At 39.9% G+C, this 25,909-nt stretch overlaps 1 protein-coding gene across 1 annotated transcript in view; it reads right to left on the bottom strand.

Annotated features, from left to right (window-relative positions):
• Nucleotides 1–25,909, bottom strand: part of LOC113172332 (contactin-associated protein-like 4) — a 70,317-nt gene that overhangs the window by 5,372 nt on the left and 39,036 nt on the right. Inside the window, 15 exon segments of the mRNA XM_026375263.2 lie at nt 375–462; nt 2,780–2,913; nt 4,622–4,846; nt 5,786–6,025; nt 10,182–10,400; nt 12,584–12,754; nt 13,244–13,371; nt 14,294–14,456; nt 14,894–15,094; nt 15,493–15,612; nt 16,824–16,930; nt 22,855–23,026; nt 23,345–23,494; nt 24,637–24,796; nt 24,798–24,905. Of these exon segments, the coding sequence (XP_026231048.2) occupies nt 375–462; nt 2,780–2,913; nt 4,622–4,846; nt 5,786–6,025; nt 10,182–10,400; nt 12,584–12,754; nt 13,244–13,371; nt 14,294–14,456; nt 14,894–15,094; nt 15,493–15,612; nt 16,824–16,930; nt 22,855–23,026; nt 23,345–23,494; nt 24,637–24,796; nt 24,798–24,905 (2,386 nt within the window).

Raw genomic sequence — 25,909 nt, 5'->3', positions numbered from 1 at the left:
TTTTCACACCACAAAAATCCAATGATGCAATATTTTGACCTTCAGATTCTTCATCTAGAGGTGAATTAGAGCCTCAGTGTGACACAAGAACTTAGAAATTATGACTGTATCCAACTTCACCAACCGCTGAAGCAGTTTTCTGTTTACACCTCAACTCAGTAAGACTTAGAAGTCAGTTTGATGAAGTCATTTAATTTTCATCTTAGCACTAACCACTTTATTCCTGCAGATTTTCTTTCTTTCTTCCTTTCTTTAAGAAAACACATGCTGAGTGTTGGATGAAGCCAAACTTCTCAGAGAACACTCACACTCATTTGAATAACGGCTCTGGGTAATAAAAGCCTCGGCTGTGCTTCCACTGCCTCCTCACTTACCGTGCACTTGGCCCATCACCAGCGACTTGACTGAATTGAAATCTGCGTCAGATGTCAGATTGAAGTCTTCTCTGGCATTTTGATCGATCTGAAACAACAGACATGTTTCTTTTATTAACGCTGGGGAAAACTTTTTAGTAACTCCTCCCAACAATTAAATAAAAGTAACTTTTAAATGACTTGGTAACGTCTGTTTTTATTTTGGCAGTGTACAGTCCAAAACTTTGGATGTCTGAATACAGAACTCTATTTGTTTATGGTTGAATTTTTGCAACTGTATTCAGTTTTTGTTTGTCACTAGCAAAGTGGGACGAAAACATTGTCAGGTGAAATTCTCAACTGGAGATTATTTTAATGAGGAACTGCTCTACAGAGAAACTCGCACTATGTGGGTGTGGAGAGGGAAACCAGTCAAAGCTAAAACAAAAGTTTTAGCTTTTAAACACAACTTCAGCATTTAACACAGAAGTTTGACAGAAAAAGTAAAAAGAGGGCAGAAGTTTGGTAAAAGCAATGTAACAAGGTTATTATGTCAATAAGGAAACTAAACCATCGTATTAGGACAATAACATATTAACAAGTAATAGCTGGATATAGGCTATGGATATATTTAGGTGGCAAAAACAATGAACAAAACACACCTGGTAGTAGTGTAATAACAGTAAAATGCAAAACTACCCATTTCTACTTTATTTCTTAAGTGCAGCCATCTTAAAACACGGGTACAGTATTGACTGTTGCCACATTCACTCTCTCTCTCTATATATATATAACTATGTATAGTTATAAGACTTTACACTAACTTTAAACTTCAGATAAGAATCATAACATTATGGTGTTAACTTCAATATAAGTTTTTAAAATCATCTTATTCAAGTTATCAAAATAACCTTTTTTTAATTAAAGTTTAATTTTTGCAGCTATTTACACAAGTGGGGGTTTCATAGCCTGCTATAAGTAAAACTGCTAAAGTTTTGCCATTTACATTTAGCTTTAAGGCTCACGTTGGTCTCTTAGTTTATACTGACTGACAAAACCCAGGAGTGACGCTGGTATAGGCAGATAATTGGCGAGGTGGCCCAGGGCAAACATTGGCTCAGTCACACAGCAAACTGAAAACGTCTTCACATTCCCAGACAGCTGTATACTTAAACTCTCAACCCGTGTGCTCGAATGACCCCTGAACATTTAAATTCTATTAAGGCTTCCAAATAGGATTGAAATGTCTAGTACATTCACCAGAAACCTTTACCCATTAAAAACAGATTCCTAAAGTGTTTTTAATTTGCCTTCTACTTTATTTTAGTCTTATTTTTCTAGATATTATAACCTAGAGTATTTCTCCTCTGGTGTCTGAACTGATTGGACTAACTGGAGCATGCTGTGAGGAAAACGGCGGACTCCGACCTCGCTGTAACAGTACAAACACAGAACACAGTGTCTGGGCAGCCCAGAGTAATTCAGACCTCATCGAGTCATTTTTCATTGGGATGTGACACTGTCCACTTGTGAAAGCAGTGTGGAGATTGCATGCCGGTAGCGATCAGGAAACGGCTCAGTGAAACTCTTGTTGAGGTTCATCTGATGTCCCAGAAGTATAATGCTAACAATATAATGATTCAACGTGATGGAAACTGGCCAGATGAAACGCACCTCATAATTCACTATGGCCTCACAACAGAGCATCAGGAGGCTGCATCAATACAAGTCGAGGTCACCTTGTGCTTCATCCCACTGATTTATATAATTATACAAACACTCAGGCTGTTGGTTCGTGCTTAGATGGAGTTTACCTCATATATCATCTGAGGCTGTTAACCAGATAAGAGATTCAGTAAAAGTATTCACATACGATTAAGATGCTTCATATTTCATCTATAGCTCTTCTAATGTGGAGCTTGTCCCCCATGCCCTGCTGTCATAACGAGGGTTTTATTATCGCTGAGAGCAATGACGCAGACGGGATTCTGTATAATAATCGTAACGAGTAGGGAACAAACAGCCACACGTGGTCTGCCATGTGTCTCTGGCACATCACCAGTTCCTGTATTGTGTATACAACACTTCAGTAAACACTATCCCCAGTGACCATTTGCATGTTGTCCCTAAGTCCCTGTTGGTTTCCTCCTCCCACAGTCGAAAGACATGCATGTGAATGTCTGTAAATCTCTATATGGCTCCTTTGCGGGTTCAAATTGTGGCCTGAGCTCAGGATTTTGTTCTCACCTGTGCACAAACTTAATTCCAACCTTATAAAGCTTTCCTGCACACTCACACGTTAATTTAAACGACAGAAATATGTTTTGTGCTCACTCATCTACATTATTCATGCTTTTCAGGTTTCCCACAATATATTTATTACAGTAATAGCATGGTTTAAGTGTGTGTGTGTGTGTGTGTGTTACCTGCACAGACACAGAGTCCGTCATTCTCTTGATGCTAACACTGTGCAGCTGCCCGTTGGCCAGGCTCCTCACTCTGCTCCTCAACACTTCAGCTTCTCTGCTGCTGTCCAGCTTGTATCTCACCTCCAGCTTATCTTAACACACACACACACGCACACACACACAGACACCACTTTTCAATTTAAACTTACATTTTTTTTCTCATGATGAACTTTTTATCTCATCTTTAAATTTTAAAAGTATTTCTAAAGATTAGCTTTTTTCCACCTCAGTGGTGAATCTGAATGATGAGTATCAGAGCTAATAAAGCTTTACATATTAAAAGGATTAAGAGTTAATTCCCTATCAATAACAACACTCCAAATCTAATTAATTTTCCTAATATTCGGAGCATTAAGAGCAGATTTAATGTAAGCTCTTTGATGTCAGAAAACTGCACACTGTCCTTCGGATGCATGCATAATAAATGTCACAGCATTTTCATTTCAAAGTATAGAAATTAATTCACAGAACTCTTAATTAATGTGATTCACTATATTTTTACAAAGGGGTTTTTGCCAAGTAGGAATAATTATTTGGTGTAAGCGCTTATCTAGTTAGCTGTTGATTCTGACAAATGTAAGTATTCTAAAAACAGGCTCTATGTGACTGACAAGAAACTCCTTCTTGAGCTGTGGAGGGTTTAACTGCAGCTGAGGCCAAAATGAGCTGAACAACAGAAAGCTCTCAGGGATTTAATTGCACTCTACGGTCAGCACGAAACCCTAATGCTCTGCTGTCCATCAGCTTTCTGAGTCATTAAGACCAGAAAAAATCTATTTACAGCTAATCAAGCAGCAAAGTGCCGGTTTTACTGACTTCTGGCTGCTGAAAATGTAAGTTTAAAGACAAAGTGCCTCCTACTGCTCTTAAAAGCCAAACTCGAAGCATAACGATTTGACTTAAAAGTCACATCAGCAAGTTTTCTGTTGTTATTCAGCAGCACACTGACCTGCAACCCATTAGCAGCTCAGCAAACTTTTATTCCCTCAGCATTACTCATCAAGTCTGACTGATAAGACTAGTGGACACCAGATTACTGTACAAAACATACAGTAATCGCCGGCCCAGCTGGACAGATGAAAAGGCAGCAGAGGTTGACGAGGTGAATCAAGGCAGAGGAAAGATCTGACAGATGCTGATAGATCTGGTAAAGCTGCAGAGTAGATGGTGGGGGTGAGGAGGAGGAGGAGGATGGAGGAAGCGAGGTCAATATCAGGAGAAGATGACAGGAAAAGGAGAGAAGATGAGAGGCCAAGGGGAGGAGAGGTGTGATGAGAGGCTGGGAGAAGATGAGAGGAAAGGCAAGTAATTGGAAAAAGTTGAGGGAGGAAAAGGGAAAAAAAAAATCTTGGCAGGAATTTAAAGATGTGAACAAAAGTATTATAAAAGAAGGGTACGGTAAGAGAGAAGAGAGAGAAGGAAAAGATGGAAAGTGAGGCCAGGTTCAGAGGTTGAGAGAACACTGGCAGGGAAAGGGAGGCAAACAGGAAGAGACGGCTATAAGAAGCTTTTCATAAATGATAAAGGACACGAAACATCATGTCTGATCGACCTGGAGGACAGGAAGGAAAAAAGACTGTGGAAAATGAGAGAGACAGGGAGAGAAGTGTTGAGACTTTTTAGAAGAGGAGACACATTGAATCTTGTGTGGATCATGTGGATTAAAAAGCATTTAAATAAAGAAATCTACAAAAAAAAAAAAAAAAAGTCAGGGTGGATGAGAAGAAGCTCCAACTCAAAGTACACCCACCAAATAGGACAAGTCCTTCAAAATAAAAGCCTGCACTGCATCCTCCTTACCGTACTTATTAATGAGCAGAGCCAGATACTCTCTGTAGTAGGAGCTGACATAGAGCAGCAGAGCTGGACTCTGGTTCGTCCTGAAGCTCAGGGAGACGTTCTCTCCTCTCAGGGTCATGTCACTGTAGATGGAGGATGGCAGAGCGCTGCTGTTCCTGATTAACTCATATGGCTCCTTGAAGGTGTAGCTGACAGATGTACCCGACCTGAAGCTGGCTGACACCTCTGCAGAAGAAGACACAGTCACACTTGTTTAAAATCAGCAAATGGACAAGAAATACAATACAGCGTATTAAACTGTTGATTTAGTTTGTTTTACCTACAGATTTTCAGTAATTTTCCATTCGGTTGCTTCAGCTCAGGTCATTTCAACATTTTTAAAACATCAGACTGCTAATTAGACTGTTACAGAAAATAACATCCTTAAAAAGTTTTATGCTAATTACAGGAAGCAGCGTTTAATGCTGGAAAAGTTGTTGGGAAGAGGGTAAAACGAGTTCCTCCTACAATGGCTGAACTCATTTAAGTTGTTGAACTCGGATTAAAAGTTCAGTGCGATGACGCATGGGTAATGCAAAGACTTTAACATCAAACAAGTGATTTAAATGGACTGCAATACATCAAACAGACAGGATGTGCACTAAACCTCCGATGTCACACGGCGGGTAAGTACTTCTCAATGAGAGTTAAGTGCTTTAAAAGAGTCACTGACATGATTCTTAACCTTTAAACAACAGCAGGAAAACACCAACATGGACAATCTGTCTCCTCCTTCTGCAGTGTTGGGTTTTATTTGCATTTCCATCCGTTTGAGTTATGTGAAGTTCATTATGAGAAGATATTCGATTGGGATCGTATAGAAATAACTGCCCATATGCTGTAAATCAATTGATTTTTTTTTTTCTTATGGTTCAGGGTTGGTCTGCAGAGTCAAAGACAATTACCTTCCTCAACTCTTTCATTCTCCTAATGAAACTATGCAGACACACACAGTAACATGCTGTAGTGAAGTGGTTAGGCAGCTATCAAGAGAGAGGTCAAGGCACACGGCACCATTAATGTAAAAGAGGAATCCCTTTTAAAGGCCTCAGCTTTGTAAAGAGCCTGAGAACCTTGACACTCCACCAACCCTGAAACAAAAGACCACCTGCTCTATGTGTTTACCTGTCTGGCAGAAGACGCCAGTGTATGACGACAGGCCACAGTCGCAGCTGAAGCCGTTGGTTCTCTCCACGCAGCGGCCCTGGTTCTGGCAGAGTGAGCCGTAGCTGCTGCAGTGACCCGGACAGCCCGGATGAACCCCGGGTGTGATCCTTGCCCTCTCCTCCAGGTCCAGGGTGACGCCGTTCAACTGCAGAGAGCGGATACAGCCCCGAAAGCCCTTCTGTCTGGACGCGGTGCCCCCTGACAGCATGAGAAACAGTGCATGTTTAGAGGAGTGAGATGTTCCACTTTAAATCTCCAGTGTGACTGAAACTGCAGAGTCACTAAACCCATAAGAAATTAAGATATAAAATCTATTGTACCACATATTCCAGTTTGTCTTCTTATCCTTTGTGTAGTTTTCTCTCTCTCTAGTCTACAGAGGATCCACCTGTCGCCTCCACTCCAAACTGTCAACACTCATCAAATCAAAGGATCAAACCACAATGAGGAAACCTGCTGATTCAGGGACACAGCTTCCATCTGCTGCCTTTAAGTTTGTCTGCAAATCATCACTCTAGCTGTTTGACTGTGTGGAGCACAAAGGTAGATTTCCTTCCATTACCATCTTTTTTCCATGCACCATCTCAAGCATCTTGCAAAATCACAATCACATTCAGCTCTACGCACACACACATACTGTGTGCTCATATATAACAGCACAGCACGAGCTGAATCCGTCCTCGGAGGTCAGACCTGCCAGCACTTTAATCTGAGCATTCAAAGGTGACAACTTCCTATTGTTTAGCAGCAGGAGCAGCTTTTCATACCAGTAAATCACTGAGCTCTGTGTGACTTTCCTCTGTCAAAACTGTAAATTATCGAAATGAATGAAACACAAAGAGAGCAATAACAGAAAGTTGATAACAACCTCAAACTTTGTGACATTGAAAGTAAAGCGAGGGTTGGAAAATAATGCACAGTTGGTTCACAATTGGTAATATTTGAAGACAGTGGAAAAGTACAATAGTGATAAAGCCTTATGAGGAGCTTATGAGATTTTTGGTTAGGTTTAGAGAAAGATCATTGTTTAATTGATGACTTTTAAGTCATCGGTTTTAAATATCCGTGCTGTCCCATGAGTACAGCTTTAAATAAAACAGTATGTCCTTATGAAGTTACAGAAATAACTTTTGGTTTTGGTAAAATGTATAAAAAGCATAAACGTGAAGATGAAAGCAAAGATCAAAGAATCCAAATGCAAATTTACTCCACCTCTGACCAAAGGATCAGGGCTAACAAGACGATTACAGTCCATCAACCCAAGATCATAGTGAGAGGACGTTCTGTACTGAAGCTCACAGCATGAGTCCACAGCAGAGTAAATGGATAAAACAATTAGTGAAATTGAGATCAAAGCAAACACCAAAGGCAACGTAAAAAAAAAAAAAGGCCCCAGAGAGACAGAATAAACGTACAACTGAGGAGCTGGCACAAGAGAAATCCAGAGCAGAGAGAATTTCAGTCACAGCTCCGACAGTGTTGTCCTTGTAGAGACTGGCAGAACAGTTCATCTCTGATAACATATTATCAGAGGTGAACTGTCAGGAGAGGCAGGACCAGGGGAGTGTTCGAGTCTCGCCCAGAAAACTTTAGCAAACCGCGGCCCAGCTGGTCGTTCATATTGGTACATTTTGCAGTGACAACTACAAACTCCATTTAAACATCAGTGGACCCTTCACATGGCAGCTGGGTTAGGTCAGTCAGTGTGTAACATAACTGTCAGCACAATAAAACAAGGAACAACTTTTCTGGCCCCCAGAAACAAAAGAAAGTGTTCATGACGTGATTGAATATTCCTTATCAGATCATTAGGACACTAGATCAGGCTCAATTCACCAATTTCATCTTTTGTCTGGGACCCACAGGACAGGGTCATCTGTTACCTATGTGTGATGTAGAGGGATGATCAAATTGTTCTGAAGGGCAGCAACGGTTATCTTTTATCACCCTGACATTTTTAGAGCCATAATTTCCAGTGCTCCTGGGATGCCAGGTTGGACCAAAACCTCCAATCAGGTCAAATTTTAATTTGTCCAGTAAATGGTTAAACCACTGTAAATGAAAATGTTGTGTTGATGGCACCACTCCCAGGATGCAGAAAATATATTCCTCAACACACCAGCCAACAGTGATGCCAATGCAGCACCAGGCTTATCTATCCAAACCAGGCGATACAACAAGTAATGTGAAATGCAGCTTGCAATGAATGTATAAATCTTTCACTTGAAACTGCTGCGTTTGGACATTTTAAAGCTACAAATATGAGGAAAAAATGAAACTGGGGAAAGCAATCCTATGGGACTATTGATTGAGACAACTTAATTCACCGCTTAGTAAATTTGCACAAGGAATAATTAAGTAGTTTATGTAAATATAGCTTGAATGAATTCATATAGGACAACATGGTGAGATAATTAGTACAACTAAGAGGACTGAGATAAATCAATGTCTTATGAACACACTTCATATTATAATTTATATATTAAAATGCATGTAAAGATTAGCAATCCCAAATACAACTTCTATCAATCAATCAATTAAAAATCAATGTTCTCACAGGTTAATGTGTAGTCGGTGTACAACGAATAATAAGTAAAATATTCTAACACAAACATCTGTTTCAGAGACTCCTTTTAAATAAATAGCATGTTTCAAGTCAAACACATAGTCTCTCTGTGTTCCAGTGTATTCTACTCATTCATAATTTAGAGCTAAACATACACAGGCTTAGGCCCGACAGCAGTGACCTGCCGGTTATTCAGAGGATTATCGCCTAAACACTTTCGCTAAATCAATACTCGCCTCGATTTCCCTGTTGCTTCCGTTCAATCTTTCCAGTGTTTATTGGTTTGTTTTCCCTCCGCTGTGTGTTTACTCGTGTGACGTGACATATTTAAAAACTGATCAAATCTGATAATAAGTGATTGATTGTCCTTATTCCTTCTCCTGCAGCTCTATAAACAGACTCACGGATTAAAAGGAAAATTACGGTTGAGATAAACACAAATACACAACTGATTAGGTTTGTATTAAAGATGCTGCTGGTTAATTACATGACTGCTTAATGAATATCTTAAACAGTCAGATTCATTTACACATTATTTAAACTACACCCCTTTCTGCAGGAAACCACACCATGCAGTACAGAGATGAGTGCTCCCTGATGCATACTTAACAGTATTTATTAAATGTGGTTATTGTTCAGTGGTCAGAAATGGTCGACTCAGCAATTTCAGATCTAATAGTGCCGCACGGCAGGTGGCATTTGGCCAATAGTACTTTAGTTTTTTGATGTCTCTGTTTCTTACAGTGTGTGTTACAGGCCTGAAGGATGGTCAGACTTGAAACAGTCTTTGGACACTTAATGCTGTGAATATACACAGACACCTTTCATATTCAATAGTGCTTAGCAGAAAGCAGGATTTAACCAGAAGCAGATTAGCATAAATGTGAAAAGAGAATATTTTTAGCCCTTTTCTGAGAATTTAATACAGAGCATACACAGCACTCTGAAAGATTGCTACTGATCACTAAACATCACTTTGGCTGGCTCCATGTGGCAGCAATTAATGGAAATTGGTGAATTACAGTTTAGCATGTGTGAAACCACCAAAGTAATTTTAAGAGGAGATGAGTCATAATTTTAGAATCTGTATTTTGAAGAACTATGGAGTAAAACACCATCTGGTGGCTTTAATGTTGTGGTCGACAGCGGTCAGAATGCGATCCAGTTATAGCTTCTAGCTTTTCCACTGATTATAGTAACATGCATGGACATAGAAGAGTGACTGACAGTAAGTAAACATTAGTAGACTCTGAATTGTTTACTGTATGTGTCCATTAAATTAAGACCGGCCCCCATATAAAGTAATAAAATGTGAATATCTGTAAACAATATATTCCGTGGTGAACATTACCGAATGCAGATGACTCCTGTGCAAATTACCTTTTCTGTACAACAACCTTTAATAACAAGACACAGCATAAAACTGGAGTATGAATTATTAAATACTGCCTGGTGGGAGGTAAAGACACAAACCAGGAGTTTTACTGCCAAAAGGAGACAAAAACTATTTGACTAAATGTTCTGTAACCAAGCTGCTGCCTTCAGGAAGGTTCAGAAACACCGAGCTACTGCTTTTCTCTGGAGCAATATAGATAAAAGAAACAAGTGCTTCAAACTTTTTCAAAGTAATTTTGTTCTAGTCCACAAAGATTTAGGAAGTCATATTCACACAGTCACAGAAAACCTCTTGTGTAAAATTAAACAAGCCTTTTTTAATGAAACCAAATCACCACACTGCAATGGCTGAGGTTTTTGAGAATTTTAAGATCATCACTACGAACTCCTCACCTATGAACAACTGGCTGTTGAGCTGCAGGTGGAAGTGTCCATCAGCAGGAGCCTCCTGGGTGGCAAAAGCATGTTCATCCAGTCGAAGTGATGCCTCCTTGACGTTCCGCTCAGCTCGAACTCGATGCCACCGATTGTCGTTCAGCGGGACGCTCGACTCCACACGAACCTCCAGCGGCCCATTGCCCACATCGAAGGAGAAAACCACCTGGGTGGAAGCTGAATTTAGAGAAATGGAGGGGTTATTGATGTAGAGGGACGAAGAAGAAGGACATGGGACGGAGGAGTGCCAAACAAAACATATTCCCATAGAGTTCATTTAAACTTTACAAAAACAAAATGACATTGAAACCGCCTGAAGATCTAGTGTGTAGGTTTAGTTTTAGACTCTCAAACAGAACACATTTACTGCATCTCCATTAATGCAACACTGCTGAAACCTCACTGGGTGATTCTGTTTGAGGAGACGAGCATAAGCATCTTGCCAAGCGCGGCTGCATTAATCTTCATTTACAGTATGGCCACATATTTCCATCTAGCTCTCGAGGTCCATCCAAGACTTGTCAATGTCACAAATGGGAATAGAGACGAGAACATTAACAAGCAGGTAGGCTGGACTCTGTGTGGAGAAACCAAACACTACTGCAGACTGGGAGAATGTGTACGAAGTGTAATTACTGTCCCACAGAACAACTAACAATAAAGCCAGTTTTTAACTAACCCACCTGGGAACGGGTCTCACAGGACAACAACAAACAAAAGACAGTCTGGCATGAAGTTATGTACTGATTACCTCCCTGCAGGTGCACATTTGTGGCCCCCAGCGAGAGACTAATACACTTACTCAATAACTGCACTTAGAGTATTTTAAGTATTATCATTTAATACAACAGAGAAAAATATTGAGCGTGGAAAGAGTGAACCAAAATAGTGAAGTTGTGCATCAGATAAAACAGAGCTGAAAACAAAGCCTAAGGTGTTCTAGATTCAAATTCAGCAACTCTTTCCACATTGCAATTAAATATTTTTTTGTTGGAAAAATATTGATTATAGCTTAAAATAATAGATCTGATTACCACAGCTCTCAGTAAAGTTCCTCTTCAAGCTGATTCAGGACCACAGCCAGCACAGGGCTCTGTTGGTTCTGTACTCATTCCCCTCACACTCACTGTTCCACTTTCTCTGTTCTCGCCACCAACAGCAAAAGATTTAGGAGAGTGCCGGGGAAGAAAACCATCATCCCTCACGTTGTGTACAGAAAAAGATGAAACAATATCTCAGCATCTTGCGGTAATATAATTTAGAAATAGTTCTCGGGCCCAGACACAGTGTAACAGAGCGATCTGAGGCTGAGAGAAGCAGAGCAGCAGTATTCAGAGCTGGAACAACTACACTCACAATGATTTCCCTGAGGAGAGAGGCTGTTGGTGCAGCAGTGTCCCTGTATTATATCTGTGTCCCTCCTCTAAATCTGTTTCTTAAACAACTTCCTCCAAAGTGCACCACGAATGCAAGAACACTGACGGAAACTAAACCAAACTAAACAGGTGATGTGAGGTGGAAGAGCTTCAAAAGGCAACAGCGACCGACTCTAATGCTTTTATGAGCAGGCACACCACTGCTGCTCATAAAGGCGTGCTTCACTTTATGCTGCTCAACTATATTGCACAAGGACACCTTGTTGTCCACATTGTAATATGGCTATATTTCAAATGACACAATTTACAGTAGCCTGCGAATATACAGCTCTCACCCCCACCACATTTCCATAGCATCCATAAAGTAAATAACACCCTGTTGGTTATTACTGCCATAATCTAAACGACACACTGAAGTACCTGTAAATGTGCAAATTACACAAGAGACAGGAATTAATGGAGGGTCAGGGCCCTGAGAATTCATAAAACAACTGTAAAATTAAAAACAAGGTTGCAAAAAAACGCCTGCAGTAATTATGAATTCCCTTTGTGGGCTTAATCTTGTTCACATTTTATTGGTTGTGTGGGTAATTCAATGGTGTCCCATTTGGCCCAGAATATGGTATACACGGGGGCGTATGACTGCAACACATTCTAGTGAATGTATGGGGTAGAAAATTGATTAGAAAACAACAGACAGCAGCCTAAAGCAGAAAAAAACATGTGGGAAACACAAGAGCAGCACTAAACTGTAGAGGTCTGGAAAACACTGGAACATTAACCAACAAATGTTTGAAAAGATTTTACATATGAAGACATTTAAACAGGGCTGTGTGCTCCTGATAGTTTGTATTAGGGAACAGCCCTTCTTGTTCAAGGTCTCCAAAAATCTAATTAGGGGTCATGAAAGTACACTATAATCCTAAACTAACTATATTCCATATGTATATTCAAACACACACACAAATTCCTTCTTCTACTCACAGCTCAGTTCAATCCGAATGAAGTCTTTGATGCCCAGGTTTTCCAGGAACACCCCAGAGGAGGCCACTGTTTTAAACAGGAAGGAAATATCGGCGCTCAGCTCTCCGTGGAAAGTGGGAAAGTGGAGGTACGACGTCTCCTTGTTGAAAAACGCAGCGTTCCAGAAGTTCTCTGAGAAACACAAAACTGTCCCATCAGAAGAAAGTCAACCTACAGTTAATACTGTAAAATACAGACATACTGACTGTACTTTTGACATGTTCATATTTAATAATATATTAATATATATATATGTCTATATGTACTTATTGACAGCCACTATAAAGTCCTTGTACATGCAAACATACTTTCAGTGCTGTAATGCAAAAACCTCAATTACCAAGGTTTAACGGTATATTATCAATCACAATCAGTTCCCTTTTCCAAACTTTTTCATATCCTCTTTGTGCTACTATAATGTTAAAACTATTAACCTCAATAAATAGAACATTTTCCACCATCATTGACGAGCAGTCGTTTTCAGTGACGTCCTGGACTTTCTTGACTTGTCTCTTTGTGATGGTACCATGACTTAATTAGACCCATTTCCATCAATACGTTATTTTCTTTCATCTTGAAATTAAGTGTAACCAGGCAACTGGCGTATTTGGGAAAACTTACTGTCTCCATGGCAACGGAGTGGTCCCACCCTGTAGGCGCCATCTGACCCCGGTCTCTGGGTGTCACCCAAGAGCAGAGACCTGAGTGGGAGGCTGTCCTTATGGACTAGCAGGCCTGAATCTTCGGTCCTGGTAGAGAAGGAAAATGAAGGAGTTTCTAATAAGGTAGGTTTTTAATGTTGTGATTAGCTGATTTAAACACTTCAGTGTGTAGCTGCAGCCTCGTGGGGATCTATTTATTCCGAAACCAAATAATAACCACCCTGACACCCAACACTTAAACCATGTCAGGTTTTGGAACAGCTACTCCCAAAACACTTCATGTCCGTTCACGCCCACACTCGGTTTGAAGCATTTCAGATAACCTGCCTGTTAACCTCGTTTCTGAGGAGAGTTGGGTATAAAAATACTTCCATGACGGGAAGTGGTGGAGTTTGCAGCACTTTGTGATTCTGTTGAAATATTGAAGAGCAGCTCCAGTGGGTAAAAATAGAAGCAGCGCTGTGCAAACAGTTTAGACCAGGAAATGATAGGAGGCATGTGAGGGATGGCATGGATTGCTTACAATACGACGAAAGGTTAAAACTGTTTTGTTTCTTTCTCTGCTCAATTAAGCCCAGTCGATTTGGTGTTTGCTGTTAAAGTCAAGCACGGACAGCTTTTTATTTCTGTGCTGCTTTTAGCTGTCAAGGTCCTGCTCATCACCATATCCACTCAATATTTTTACTGCAAAAGGCACTGTATTTTTGTAAATTCTATAATTAATAAAATCATAAATAAATATAAAATTCATAATAATAAATTAAGGCACTTAAGTCGTGTGTATTATGGAACCATGTAAAATTTTGCAGCTCTGTAAAATCAAAGCCATTATTATGCAAGGACTCTGTATTCTGTCTTTCTAATCCTTGTAGTTTTTCTTTCCATGCCTTCCAGTTAGCTGATGCATGCTTATACTCTGTTATCTTAAAAGCCCAAGACAACAAAATACTTTCTGATGACTAATGGAGAGAATCATATGTAAATGTATAGATTTTATTAATTGTTGTACCATTCCAATCGGTCGGCGTCACAGTTACAGTAGTGTTGTGGATCCACACAGTCGCCCTGCAGACCACAGGCACACTGCTGGCTGCCTGGCTGAGCTCCACCCCAGTAAGTCTGAACACGGCCTGAACCGGGACCACCGAGCCACCAGCTGAACGGAGAGCCCTCTGAAACACACACACAGCAACTAATCCAAGTGAACTGTACAGTATGTATTGCAGACATTAACTAACTGTATCAAATTGCTGCATGTTTGGATATTATATGAACTGAAACAGGACGTACAAGGTAGCAGTTCAGAGATGATATGCAAACATTTAGTTGAGTGTTGCTTTCACTTCCCAGAGAGGGAAGTGAAAGCATGAGGGTAAAACAAAGGTAAATAAAAGGTACATTTTGAAATCATGCATGTATAATGCTAATTAACACCTTTTAAGACCACAAAAAATGTTTGAATAGATAAAAACCAAATTTGTCTTCGTTTCTCTGTCATTTAAACAAATGCACTTGTCTGTTTCACTGGTTAATAGAAACATTTTCGTGAGGTGATTAAGTTTGAGCTTTATAGCTACTGAACTACCAGCATTAACACACAGGTTTTTACCTGGGGTGTTGAGGAGACGGGACTTCCTGCAGTGGTAGGACAGCTCCTGTTCGCAGTGCTCCGATTGGCTGATGGCAGCCAATAGCTGCTCCTCTTCAGTGGAGTAGTCGAAGTGAACCAAATGCTGGTTTACACCCGGAGAAGGACGGACTCTGGTCAGCTCCGTATTGTTGTGCTGGATCACCATCCACGTGTTCTCCTCTGCAGACACACAGACAAATGAAAAGATCAGCAAAGGCATCTTGAAAGGCTGCATATCAGAGAAGGACGGTTTTCTATTTTCTATAAGATGTTCGACAGTTTATGTGGGTGTAATGTTTAGATGTCCACATATCTTTTGACCACATTTATGTGATTATGAGAGGAGAATCATCAGTGTTCATATTCAAACAAGAGTGACACAAAGCATTGTCCGAAAGAAGAAATAAAAGCGAACAGTCAATGGAGAAAAGCAAGAGACTGAGGAAAAGGTTGGAACAGGATGAGAAGGAAAAGGAGAATGAAAGTGGATTAGAGAATGAAGAAGAAGAGCATCCATCATCTCCAATTATGTAAATCTCAATCGTACGTAACATGGACTGACTGAGCGTATGTGTCACCTGTCATGTTGCAGTAGACCAGCTGGGGTTTGATTGGTCCACTGCCGTCCACGTCGATATAAAAATGTCCAGACGTGTTTCCGTTGTGTTTGTACGCTTCACAGGACTGTTCGTACATAGCTGGGAGGGAAATGATGAGATCAGCTTCAACGTGAATCAGAGCACAAACACATCGGCTGGCACACAAAAGCTGTGAGGACAGTGAGGTTTCACATCGTGGACGACTGTGTGTGCTGCTTCATACGTATGTGTCACCACTGAATCATAAGCAGAATGAAGAAATAAAGTCCACATCAGTCTAAGTGGAGAGGACAGTAACGACTGATGGGAATGCTCAATTAATAATATGCTGTCCTTTATCATCCCTCTAAGAGACAGAGGGAGAGAGGTACAGGTCCTGAGCTCATCACACTTTAGGTTATTAGAAACAACAGGGGATGAGCTTCAAACTGATGGGTGGTCCATACAGAAACAGCCTCTCATCAATCGAGAGTGAACCTAATTATACAACAAGAATTAGTTGATCCTGTTCTTGCCACTTGCAGTAATACTGTTACCTCAACATGTGACTGCAGAAATCAAATGTCAAACAAATGTCTTACTGATCTCAAATGACTTTAATTTCCTCAAACATGTTCTATATTGTACCTTACTTGCACCGTTTCTTTTATTCACTCAGTATTTGGCAGTTTAGTCACAGCTCTGGACTCATCAACCTCCATCATATCACTCTCACATGAATAGTTTTTAGAAATATTCTGGAGAGGTGGAAGAATATTATGCAGGCATCACATGAAGCTCACTAAGTGGTTGCTTTATTTGAAAAATGTCCCCAGGCTGCAGCCAAAACATAAAACCTTTAATTTTTTTTTTCAGTTTTATATGTCAGAGCTCACAATTTGCAGCAGCCACACTAAAGGGGAAACCGAGACCTTTGTAATTAATAGACAATGCGGCTGGTAAGTGCATATGTGAATTACAGGCTTTCTCGTCACTGATGGCCAAACTATAAACTGATCCCGTGGAGCTGCCAACACCAAAGTAGCAACACAACACGTTAAAAGCGGCCTCCCGGCTGTTCGGTCCATTCATTTTTCAACCCTTTATAGTTTCACTGCATCCAGTGAATCTGTCATTTCATACTCATCATGTTTTCCTCTCAGTTTGCTTTATATAAAAATCCAATTAAAGCAGTTTAAAAAAGTTAATCCATTTTCTGACTTTATTACTTTGTTTCTCTACATTTTGATTATACTACATATTGATTCCAGTTTTAGTTTTATTCGTCATTGTTGCTGTCTGTTTGTGTGTGTGCACGGCAGGTGACTTACAGCTGTGGCAGGTGGCTCCACTGTAGCCGCTGTCAGAGCAGTTACAGTGGAAGACGGTCCAGGACTGACTGCATCGGCCGCCATGTTCACAACGACTGGGAGAACACCTGAGGGGGAGACGACGCGTCAAGAAGTTTACAAAGTCTGTCCCGAAATTGATCAAGGATTTTATTTCAGTCCCAGACAATATAGTGATGGACGTGTGTGGGATAATCTTGAAGGTTGCTGTCAAGGAAAAAGAATGTGACACACTTTCTTTTTATGTGATACACGTTTGTTTTTATATATACTGAGACAGCAGAATTGAAAAATACATTCTGGAAAAACTGCTGCAGGTTTTAATGCCAAAAATCTTTCTGAGCAAAAAAAGTAGCTGATGCCAAAAAACACTGGTTCCTGTCACGAGAAGTAAACTTTTTTACAAAGGTTTATTTTTTATTTAGAGAAACATTTTACAAATGTAAAATTTAAAATGGGCAACTGTGTGTAAGAGGGTCGGAAATGATCTAAGGAAAAAGACGGGATTTCATTTCAGTGTGGAGGAGGATGTGTTTTCCATTCAGGCAACATGTTGTAGGATGCTGTTGAATTGAAATAAGTTAAAAAAAATTACTTTGTTCCTGACAAGAAAACAACATGCGTGTATTTTACAGAGCAAATCACTTCATGTTGAGTCGCCAGAATTCCAACAACAAGCTCAAATCTTGTCACATCTGAATACGTGTATGAGGCTGTGGTTTGGAAACCAGTTCACTGTTGTTCTGCACTTTTTTAAAATAGATTTTTAAGCTTCATGTTTAAAAAACAGATTGCACAGTCTGTTCCACTGATTCCAGGATGCTGAATTTTACCATTATCTAAACCAAACATGATCAGAGCATGTCTCAGACAAACCACTTAAATGATGACATGATTTCTGTCTGGTAACAAGCGTTTTGCTACCGTAGTCATAAAGGCATCGATTGACCTCATTCTACTACCAGGCAGTCGGATGCACCTTGTTGCTGAGTGTTACTCTCCCTGTTGCCTGTCTTCATGTTACTTTCTCACACGGCTCTGTGTGCACTTCGAATGTGTTGTGACTGTATTCATATTGATCCTACTGTGACCTTGTTGGATTCAGCTTGGATAAGAGAGATAAGAGATAAGATAACATCAACATAATACTCCCATCCCATCATTTCTCAGATCTGCCTTTGCGACTCTACGTAGGAGGTTGTGAGTCTTCATGTTTCTGTTTATACAGTAATATTATAAAATGTGAGTATGTGACAGTGAGTGTGTATTACCCCCAAACCCTAGGCAAGAATATTTAAGACAAAAGAGAATTTGCAACTATTATTTGCATCAATTTCATAATATTAGCTTAAATATTGCTGCTTGCTGATGCTCTAATCTACCAGTCTGCCAGACAGGGGCCTCTCTGTGTGGTGTTTGCATGTTCTCCACGTGTCTGCATCCAAAGACATGCAGCTGTGATTGGCTCCAGCTCTCCTGTAACCCTTAGGAGGACAAGCAGTTGGGATAATGGCTGGATGGAAGTTTTAGCATCTGACAGCTGTGATTCTTTGACTGATGTTCCTTTCTTTGTTTAGTCATGATGATGAAGATGCAGAAGCATAAAGGAGAAGGGGACTTGACTTCTATGCTCCTCTACTGAACACCACGCACTGCTCACAACATTGTGTACAACACAATAAAAGAAAACTAGAAATAATGACCCTAGTCTATCATCTCTCCGCCCAGTACACACACACTTATTACACACAAACACACACCAACCCCACACAAAGTATATGATAAAAGCATAACACTGATAGCTTCTGACAGCCAGGCTCTCCTGCTCCCAACATATCACCACATAGGTCAGTGTCAGACTGCATACTAAGTCAAACGTGTCTGGAAAAGCAGCAGGACAAATGGGACTGAATGCTGCAGATGTTTTAGATAACAGAGATTAAAGCAGAATGAATGAATGTGGATGAAACCGTGTTATGACGTTACATATCAAGTGTGCCGCTTTCTGTGGCTTCACCAGACATGCTCCCCGAGTTCAGATTTGAGTGACTGGTATAAGATTTATATCAACAAGGTAACAATGCTTTAACTAAAAACATCACACAGAACCACTGCTGCACAATAGTGCCAGCAGAAATAAATATATGAATTTTGTTTTGGTGCAGAAGCACAGGCGTCTTTCTCTACATACTGTGTGATAGTACCTTTTCTAAAATGTTGTTTCCCATGTTCTTCATCACAGGTCACCTGCATGGTTTGCAATGAATATCACTCAGCTGTTTATGGAGCTATAAAAATCCTAATTATTTGCAAATGACACAAATGTCCAGATGTCTCTCTCTTCTCATTAGGTTTACCAAATCCTGCGTGCTGCTCAGCTATGTAACATAATTGCTGTAGCATAATAGTGATTGTGCAGACGAGGGCAGATGCAAATGTAGAATAAGATGATTTTTTATGTGGAAATGATCAAGAGCATTTTATCACCCAGCAAACAGCCTCATGTAAACCACAGGTCTATTGAAAAGTCATTTAAGCAAAAACACAATTCATGCATATATTCTTAAGCAGCCTAGGCAGCAGTTTTTTAACACAGTACATCAGCCCACCAACCTGCAGCGTCTTGTGAGCCGTGTGATGAATTTAGCCTGACAAAAGCAAAAATACTTTTAACTTCAGTCCACTACGTCTACACTGGACCCAGTTTGTTCAAACCGGCAGGAGAAGGGCTACTGCTGCAGAAAAAACCCATTTTCATCTTCCCTCAGACTGTGCTCCAGGCTGTTTTGAACAATCAATAAAACCCAGAGCACAGATTTAGGTGTGTTACAAAATACACAGGACTTTGTATAAGAAGTATAAGAAGACCCCCTCCCCCCCGCTGAAGAGAAGAGAGGAACATTTCTTTCGCCCCCTTAAAGTAGAAAAGGCTCAAAGAGAAGAGGAAGAAAAAGCAGAGTAACGACTAAATGTAGGAGACGAAAAGGAGAAGGTGACAAAGAAAACATTCATACATTCATTAAAACAGGATATGGAATCAGTGTACTATTAAATAAATCAATGTATTGACATTATTGATATGAAAATCTAAAAGATTCCCATTGTAGTAACACATCCAAACCCACTTGTGAGGTTACTTAAAATAAGCAGGTAGATTCAATGTCGTACTAAAGAGGCTCTTTGAGGGTCTGAGTTCCATCTGTGCTGTTAATGGAGTGTTGGCTTTGGATAATAATACTTTTTGCTACCGGCAACAGCAATAAAAGACACACACATTGTATATACACAATCATCAGATATAATAACCTGCTCTGAAGTATGACCATCACATTGAAGCTGTGTCGGTGAGTCCATTTTCAACCTGACTCTACGATATAATATCTCCCATGGGCCCAAAATTCAATCAGCAGGATTACAGCATGAGTGCATGTGGTACTTTTTTTCCTCTCGTTACTGGAAACCAGGATGTTTTTTGGTTTATTCCAGCGAGCAGTCAGATCTGCACAGGAACTGCTGTATTGTGCTAAATAATAATCTGGTAAATGCAGAAACACGGAGACTTTTAACTGAAACTACTGGAGCAGATTCTTCCTTCCTGGAAAAAGCATGTAGCTTTGTGTCTGCTGTGTGCACATCCATACCTGTCTACTGTAACTGTGTGTGTTCTATTGTATTCCCATGGTTAGGTGTATAATCGCTGTAATTAACTCATTAATTGTGCTGCTATTTGGCATGACACCAAAACTGCAAACGATTGGTTCTGCTCTTTCTCTCCTTTCTCTGCCGCTCAGCTCCTCTGTTTAAAGTTATTGCTCTGATTGTGCCCTTGTGATTAATTACATACACATACTTACATTTATAATTTTCTACCCTATAAACTACAATAAATTCACTTCTACTAATGTCTAAAATTAGACTAGAATCAGACCTGAACATGAGTGCTCAGTAGGAGAGGACCGCAAAGTGGCCAATAAATGAATAAATAATAAATAAGCCACAATATATAAGTGGCATGTTCTTTCCTGTCTATAACAAAGGTTTTGACAAAGACTCATTATCAAACCCATGAGACCTATAGGAGCATCAAATAAATAATCCTATGGCAGCAGTTGTCTCTTGAAATAGCACCATAATGGCAGCAGGTTCTTTTCTTGTGATGGAAACAGTCATGGCACGAAAACTGCTTGGTTCAGGTTAGGCAGTCGGTTAGAATAAGGCACAAAGACTACAGGGTTAGATTAAAATAAGTGCTCCTTTAATGTGACAGAAAGTATTAATACGGGGAGGTCCTGGGTTTTTGACTCAAGCCGAACGTCCTCCCAACAAGGACGTGAGCTGACCTAACTCTCTCCTCTGCTTGTTTCATAATTAATCCTGCTGCCAGAGGTGTCTAGCTACAGTATGTTATTGTTGGCAGTAATACCATGTTAGTCAACTATATTTATAGAGCACATTTAAAAAAACACAGATGACAAAACTTCTCTACAAATTAGAAAAGTGCACAAAGGTGCAAAAAGAATTAAGTCAAATAAAAACAGGTGCAAAGAAAAAATAGTAAAATATGTTTATCCACAAGTAAATAAAAGAGATGATAACTGTGGAACAGATATTTATCGAATAGGTCTAATAGGAGCAAAGTTCAGAAATAAACCAAGAAGTCATGTAGGGCCTTAAAACAAGAGAATATTTGGACTCATATTTTACAGGAAAACAGTCTAATAAAAACCCAACCCTGCATTTCTCCTCAGCTCCACAGAGCTTTATAGCATCTCCTACGTCACTATTCTGGTTTTTCTTTACTACACTGTTTGGGATCACCCTCCACACACCCATCAGTCTTGTTTTCTGCTGAGGTATGAATCAGTTTTAAGTGAACACTCTCTACAAATCCACTATTATGTACAGTACTTGTTCAGCATAGATTCATTAGTTGAACACATTATGAATTACTGTCTTCAAGTCTCTTGTATGTAAAAATAAGAAGTCGTGGCCTCTGCTGTATATTGTACATCTGGTGCACTAGAATTAACTTAAAAAGAGCAGACTGCTGTACATCAGCAAGAATACAATTAGCACACCACTAGTCTCCCTTGAATCAATAATCATTGTTTGTGTATTTTATTTTTGTGTGTGTCCTGGAATCCCACCAATATATTAGTCTGCCAAAAAAATGAAGATGAAAGAAAAATACTCCAAAACACAAATGGTGCTTCTCAAAAGATTCTGTAAATCAAACAATCGTGGAGAGGAGAAAGATTTCTGCTTAAGATGCAACAAAATCCACTACTGTTGGACCCAAACAGTGCCACTGTTGCTCTGTGTCAGATCACCTTTTTATGTGCTTCATGCCTGGAAAACACAGCTTATTAAATTCGGCTTGAAGGCTGCAGGACAAAGTAAATCACAGGTTTTCTGACTAAATGCAATATTCAGATATGTAAAGGACAAAAAAGAGGTTTAAAAATGGTCGACAAAAAACATTTCCTGCAAATTCAGAAAATACTATCACATAGTTATACACTAAAATGCTTCTTTAACATTTCTAAAGATGTTGCTATGATGTACAGAGTCATTGGATTTTGTCAAGTACCATAAACATTTTGTCTTTTTCTGCAAAGCTGCAGATTTTTATTTCCTCAGTGCTGCTTTTTGGCCTTTACTCCTCTCAGCAGGATGGCCGAGTGGCAAATAGGTTGCCCTCAAAAAGCAATCAACAGTCCTTGTGGGCTCCTATCTCTCTGCTCTGCTCTTTTACTGTGTGCTACACCAACCTCTGCACCAATGCCAGGCTGTTGTGAGAGGCTGAGGCATGGACAGCACCTCACTGTAATAAGATGCATTTGGAGCATATTTATACTAAATAAAAACAAAAAGGGAGCATACTGCAGTATAGTATAGTAGACTTATTAGATCGAAACTAGAAGTGATCTGTCTTTGGTGTTATTATATTAACTGGTCTCCAACATTTCACTGTTTAAATGTGTCTTGTACGTATGCTTTCTTGGAAACTGACCTGTCAATGATTCCACACATGTCAATGTGCAGGTTGCTGTAGTTTCCCAGCTGTTTTTGCTGCACCATGACCAGGTCCACATTTTGATTGTCCAGAGTCAGGAGACGCATGCAGCCCTGGAATTCGTTAAACGGGTTTCTGCATTCGTGGCTGTCGTCTCCAGCAGGACAACCTAAACGAAGGATAAATGAGTTATCAGTCAGATTCAGTAAAACTTTATAAAGTGTAATTACAAATAAAGAGATTGATAAAGAAATATCACATTCAGTAAAATGAATAATTAGTATAACGATGTTCTAAATATCAAAAGAAAAACATGTAGGACAGGTTAACTTAGATGTTATTATGATTTTTTAGTGCAAATTAAATTTCACTGAACTTGTTTTTAGATTGTATACTGACTGAAGAGTTCAGCAACTTCTCTATGGCAATTGACACTTGACATGGTTTAATTGCTAAGAAAGTCGAGGTTGACCTGTTCCACTCTTACCACCAAAGAAGAGGTGATTTTCTATGGTCACAGGAAATGAAGGGCTGGCGTGAGCGGCGCCTCCTTCCTCTTTATCCACAGTCATGGTTAGACGACCTCGTCTGGAGTGCAGCTCAGCCACATGCCACTGGCCATCATTCAGAGCAGAACCTGGAAACCAGATACCCATTAACGCACATTGCTGAAAAACTGATAGATTCGTTTTTGAAAGTGTTCATGGCTGCACATTGATCCATTAAGACCTGCAGGGGAAGCTGCAAGGTTTTTGCTCCAAGGCAGAGGGCAAGTTTGGAACAAATTAAATATCCTATCGCACCACAATATGTCACACATGCACCAAATGACTATTTGGAAACAGCCTTTAAATCATGTCTTATTCAGAAGAATATTATTCGGCACAACTAAACAATTATTAGGGAAATGAGTAAACGGGGTCTGATTTGGTGTAAACTTGATACAAATCGATTGCAGGTGAGTCAAGAGCACATACAAGTGTACTTTAGGAGTTAAGGGACTAGATCAATATCTCATTATCCCCTCTCCTCTCCTTAGTGACAGCACCCCTGACATCTCACAATGCATCGGTGTTCTGCTGGATTGATGTGGATGGGATGTGTGACTAAAGCCCTGACAGTGATGATAACACAGGACATAATGAGGTAAATATTGGACTATTACATAAAGTTGTTAATGACTTTGGTATCCACTGGTTTTGATGTTGTGCCTGCTTGTTGTGTCATTTTTCATCACCTTTCCAACACTTAAAACGTAGTATTTTTCTGCTGTTAATGCAAGCTATAATAGTTAACATCTTTTTACTCTTACTTCATTAACTTTAGCTTCATTTGCTATCTACTGAAAGGTGATAAAAATCTAGTGACCAGTTAAATCTACAGTCAGTGGATAGAAATGAGAACTCAGCTTTTCTACTCTTCTTTGTAAAATAAAGAACCCAATGTATCAATTAAAATTACTACGAATTTTAATTGGTACACCGTAAAAGTGATGTATAACAGCAGTAAGCTTGAAAAAGTACAGTAATAACAACTAAGGACAGTGGAGTTTTCTTAGAGTGCACTTGGTGTTTGGAAAAATGGTCATTTCATGCTTTCTAGTTTTATTCTTTTTAAAAGTTTGTGAGTAACTATGAGGGGCTAACTTATCTTTACTCACATACAACATAGGGTGACACACTAATAACTCAGAATCCATGTAAGATTAACTACTAACTTAAACAGTCATGGTTCTAAGTGGTGCAAGGGTTTGGATTAAAGGTTTGGCTGGAACCTGACCTGCACTGAGCTCCAGCAGCAACCTGCCAGCTTTATGAATCTGTAGCCGAAGTCTGGCGTCACTTAAGTGCAGCCAGACCACACCTCCTTGCTGAGGGACATCAAAGGTGAGCAGAAGCCCCGCCTTGTTCCACGTCCTGAATTGAAAAGCTACGGACAAGGCCCCCGGAAGAAGATGCCATCATTCCTGGCAGCTGAAGGAAGCTCTGGGGTCCAGGGAACGTCACAGCGACAGAAACTGGCTCAGCACATGAAAAGGTCAGATTGCCCTGAGACAGAGAATCATGCAGAAAACAAGATTACTGGAATGATTAGACAAGATAGATGATTAGACAAGATAAAACAATAATATTAATCATTTGTTGAAGCTGTTGTGGTCTTATTTAATGTTGATCTTATTAACCAGACTCCAGCATGACAACAGTTTAACTTAGGATATAATTGGAAAAGCAAACTAAAATGACTAAAGTCAGCTAACTTGGTGGTGAGAGAGATAAGAACGGAAATAAAAGAAAGAGACACAATATCTTAACATCTCTGTTACGCTCCATTGTTTTGAGTAGTAGTAATGACACCAGGCCCGTTGCTAAAGCTGCAGCAGTAATATATTACAGTCTTGGCTCTCTGCTGGGAATATCAGCCTGCTATCTTTATAATGCTCTGGAAACACAGATGACAGCTAAAAGCCCTTTGTGGTGCAGTTAAAGTGATGTACAATAACTCATGTTGGAGTGGGCTGTGCTGCTGCACAATTCAAAGTAAAAAGTTACCTTAAAAACTCTCAACAGCCTTTGGACTCCAGCAGGGATGTACAAATCCTGCTCCAGCCACACTTTTATTGTCTTTGCAGTAAATTTAATTTGTTAAACTGGACCGTAACTTTGTGGCTTGTACCCTAATAGTCACAGCACTGAATGGGCTCTATTAGTTCTTCAGCCATGCATTTGAGTGTCTGCACTTCTTTATCGAGAATTTGGGTTTTAATTGTGGCTGCTGTCTGGATCTTTACTGTAATGAGAAAGCATTTATTACTCTATAACAATGCTTAACACCATTTTCCCTACCGAGCCACTCATCCACACATCGTGCATGTGAAACATCGGAGTGTCCTAACTGTCTGGGTGAGAAGGCAGAGTGAGAGTCTACATGTCTACACTCTTTGCCACGGGTTCATTAACCAGCGAGCAGCTCATTAAACGACAGCAGTATCCCGATTAACCGACGGTATCTGCTGCCTGAGTGGTAAAGCCAATGTTTCACCACTGCCACTCAA

The sequence above is a fragment of the Anabas testudineus genome, chromosome 17, assembly GCF_900324465.2.
Source record: "Anabas testudineus chromosome 17, fAnaTes1.2, whole genome shotgun sequence".
NCBI classification, from domain to species: domain Eukaryota; kingdom Metazoa; phylum Chordata; class Actinopteri; order Anabantiformes; family Anabantidae; genus Anabas; species Anabas testudineus.
Note: the sequence above shows the minus strand (reverse complement) of the source record. Positions and strands in the feature narration are given on the sequence as shown.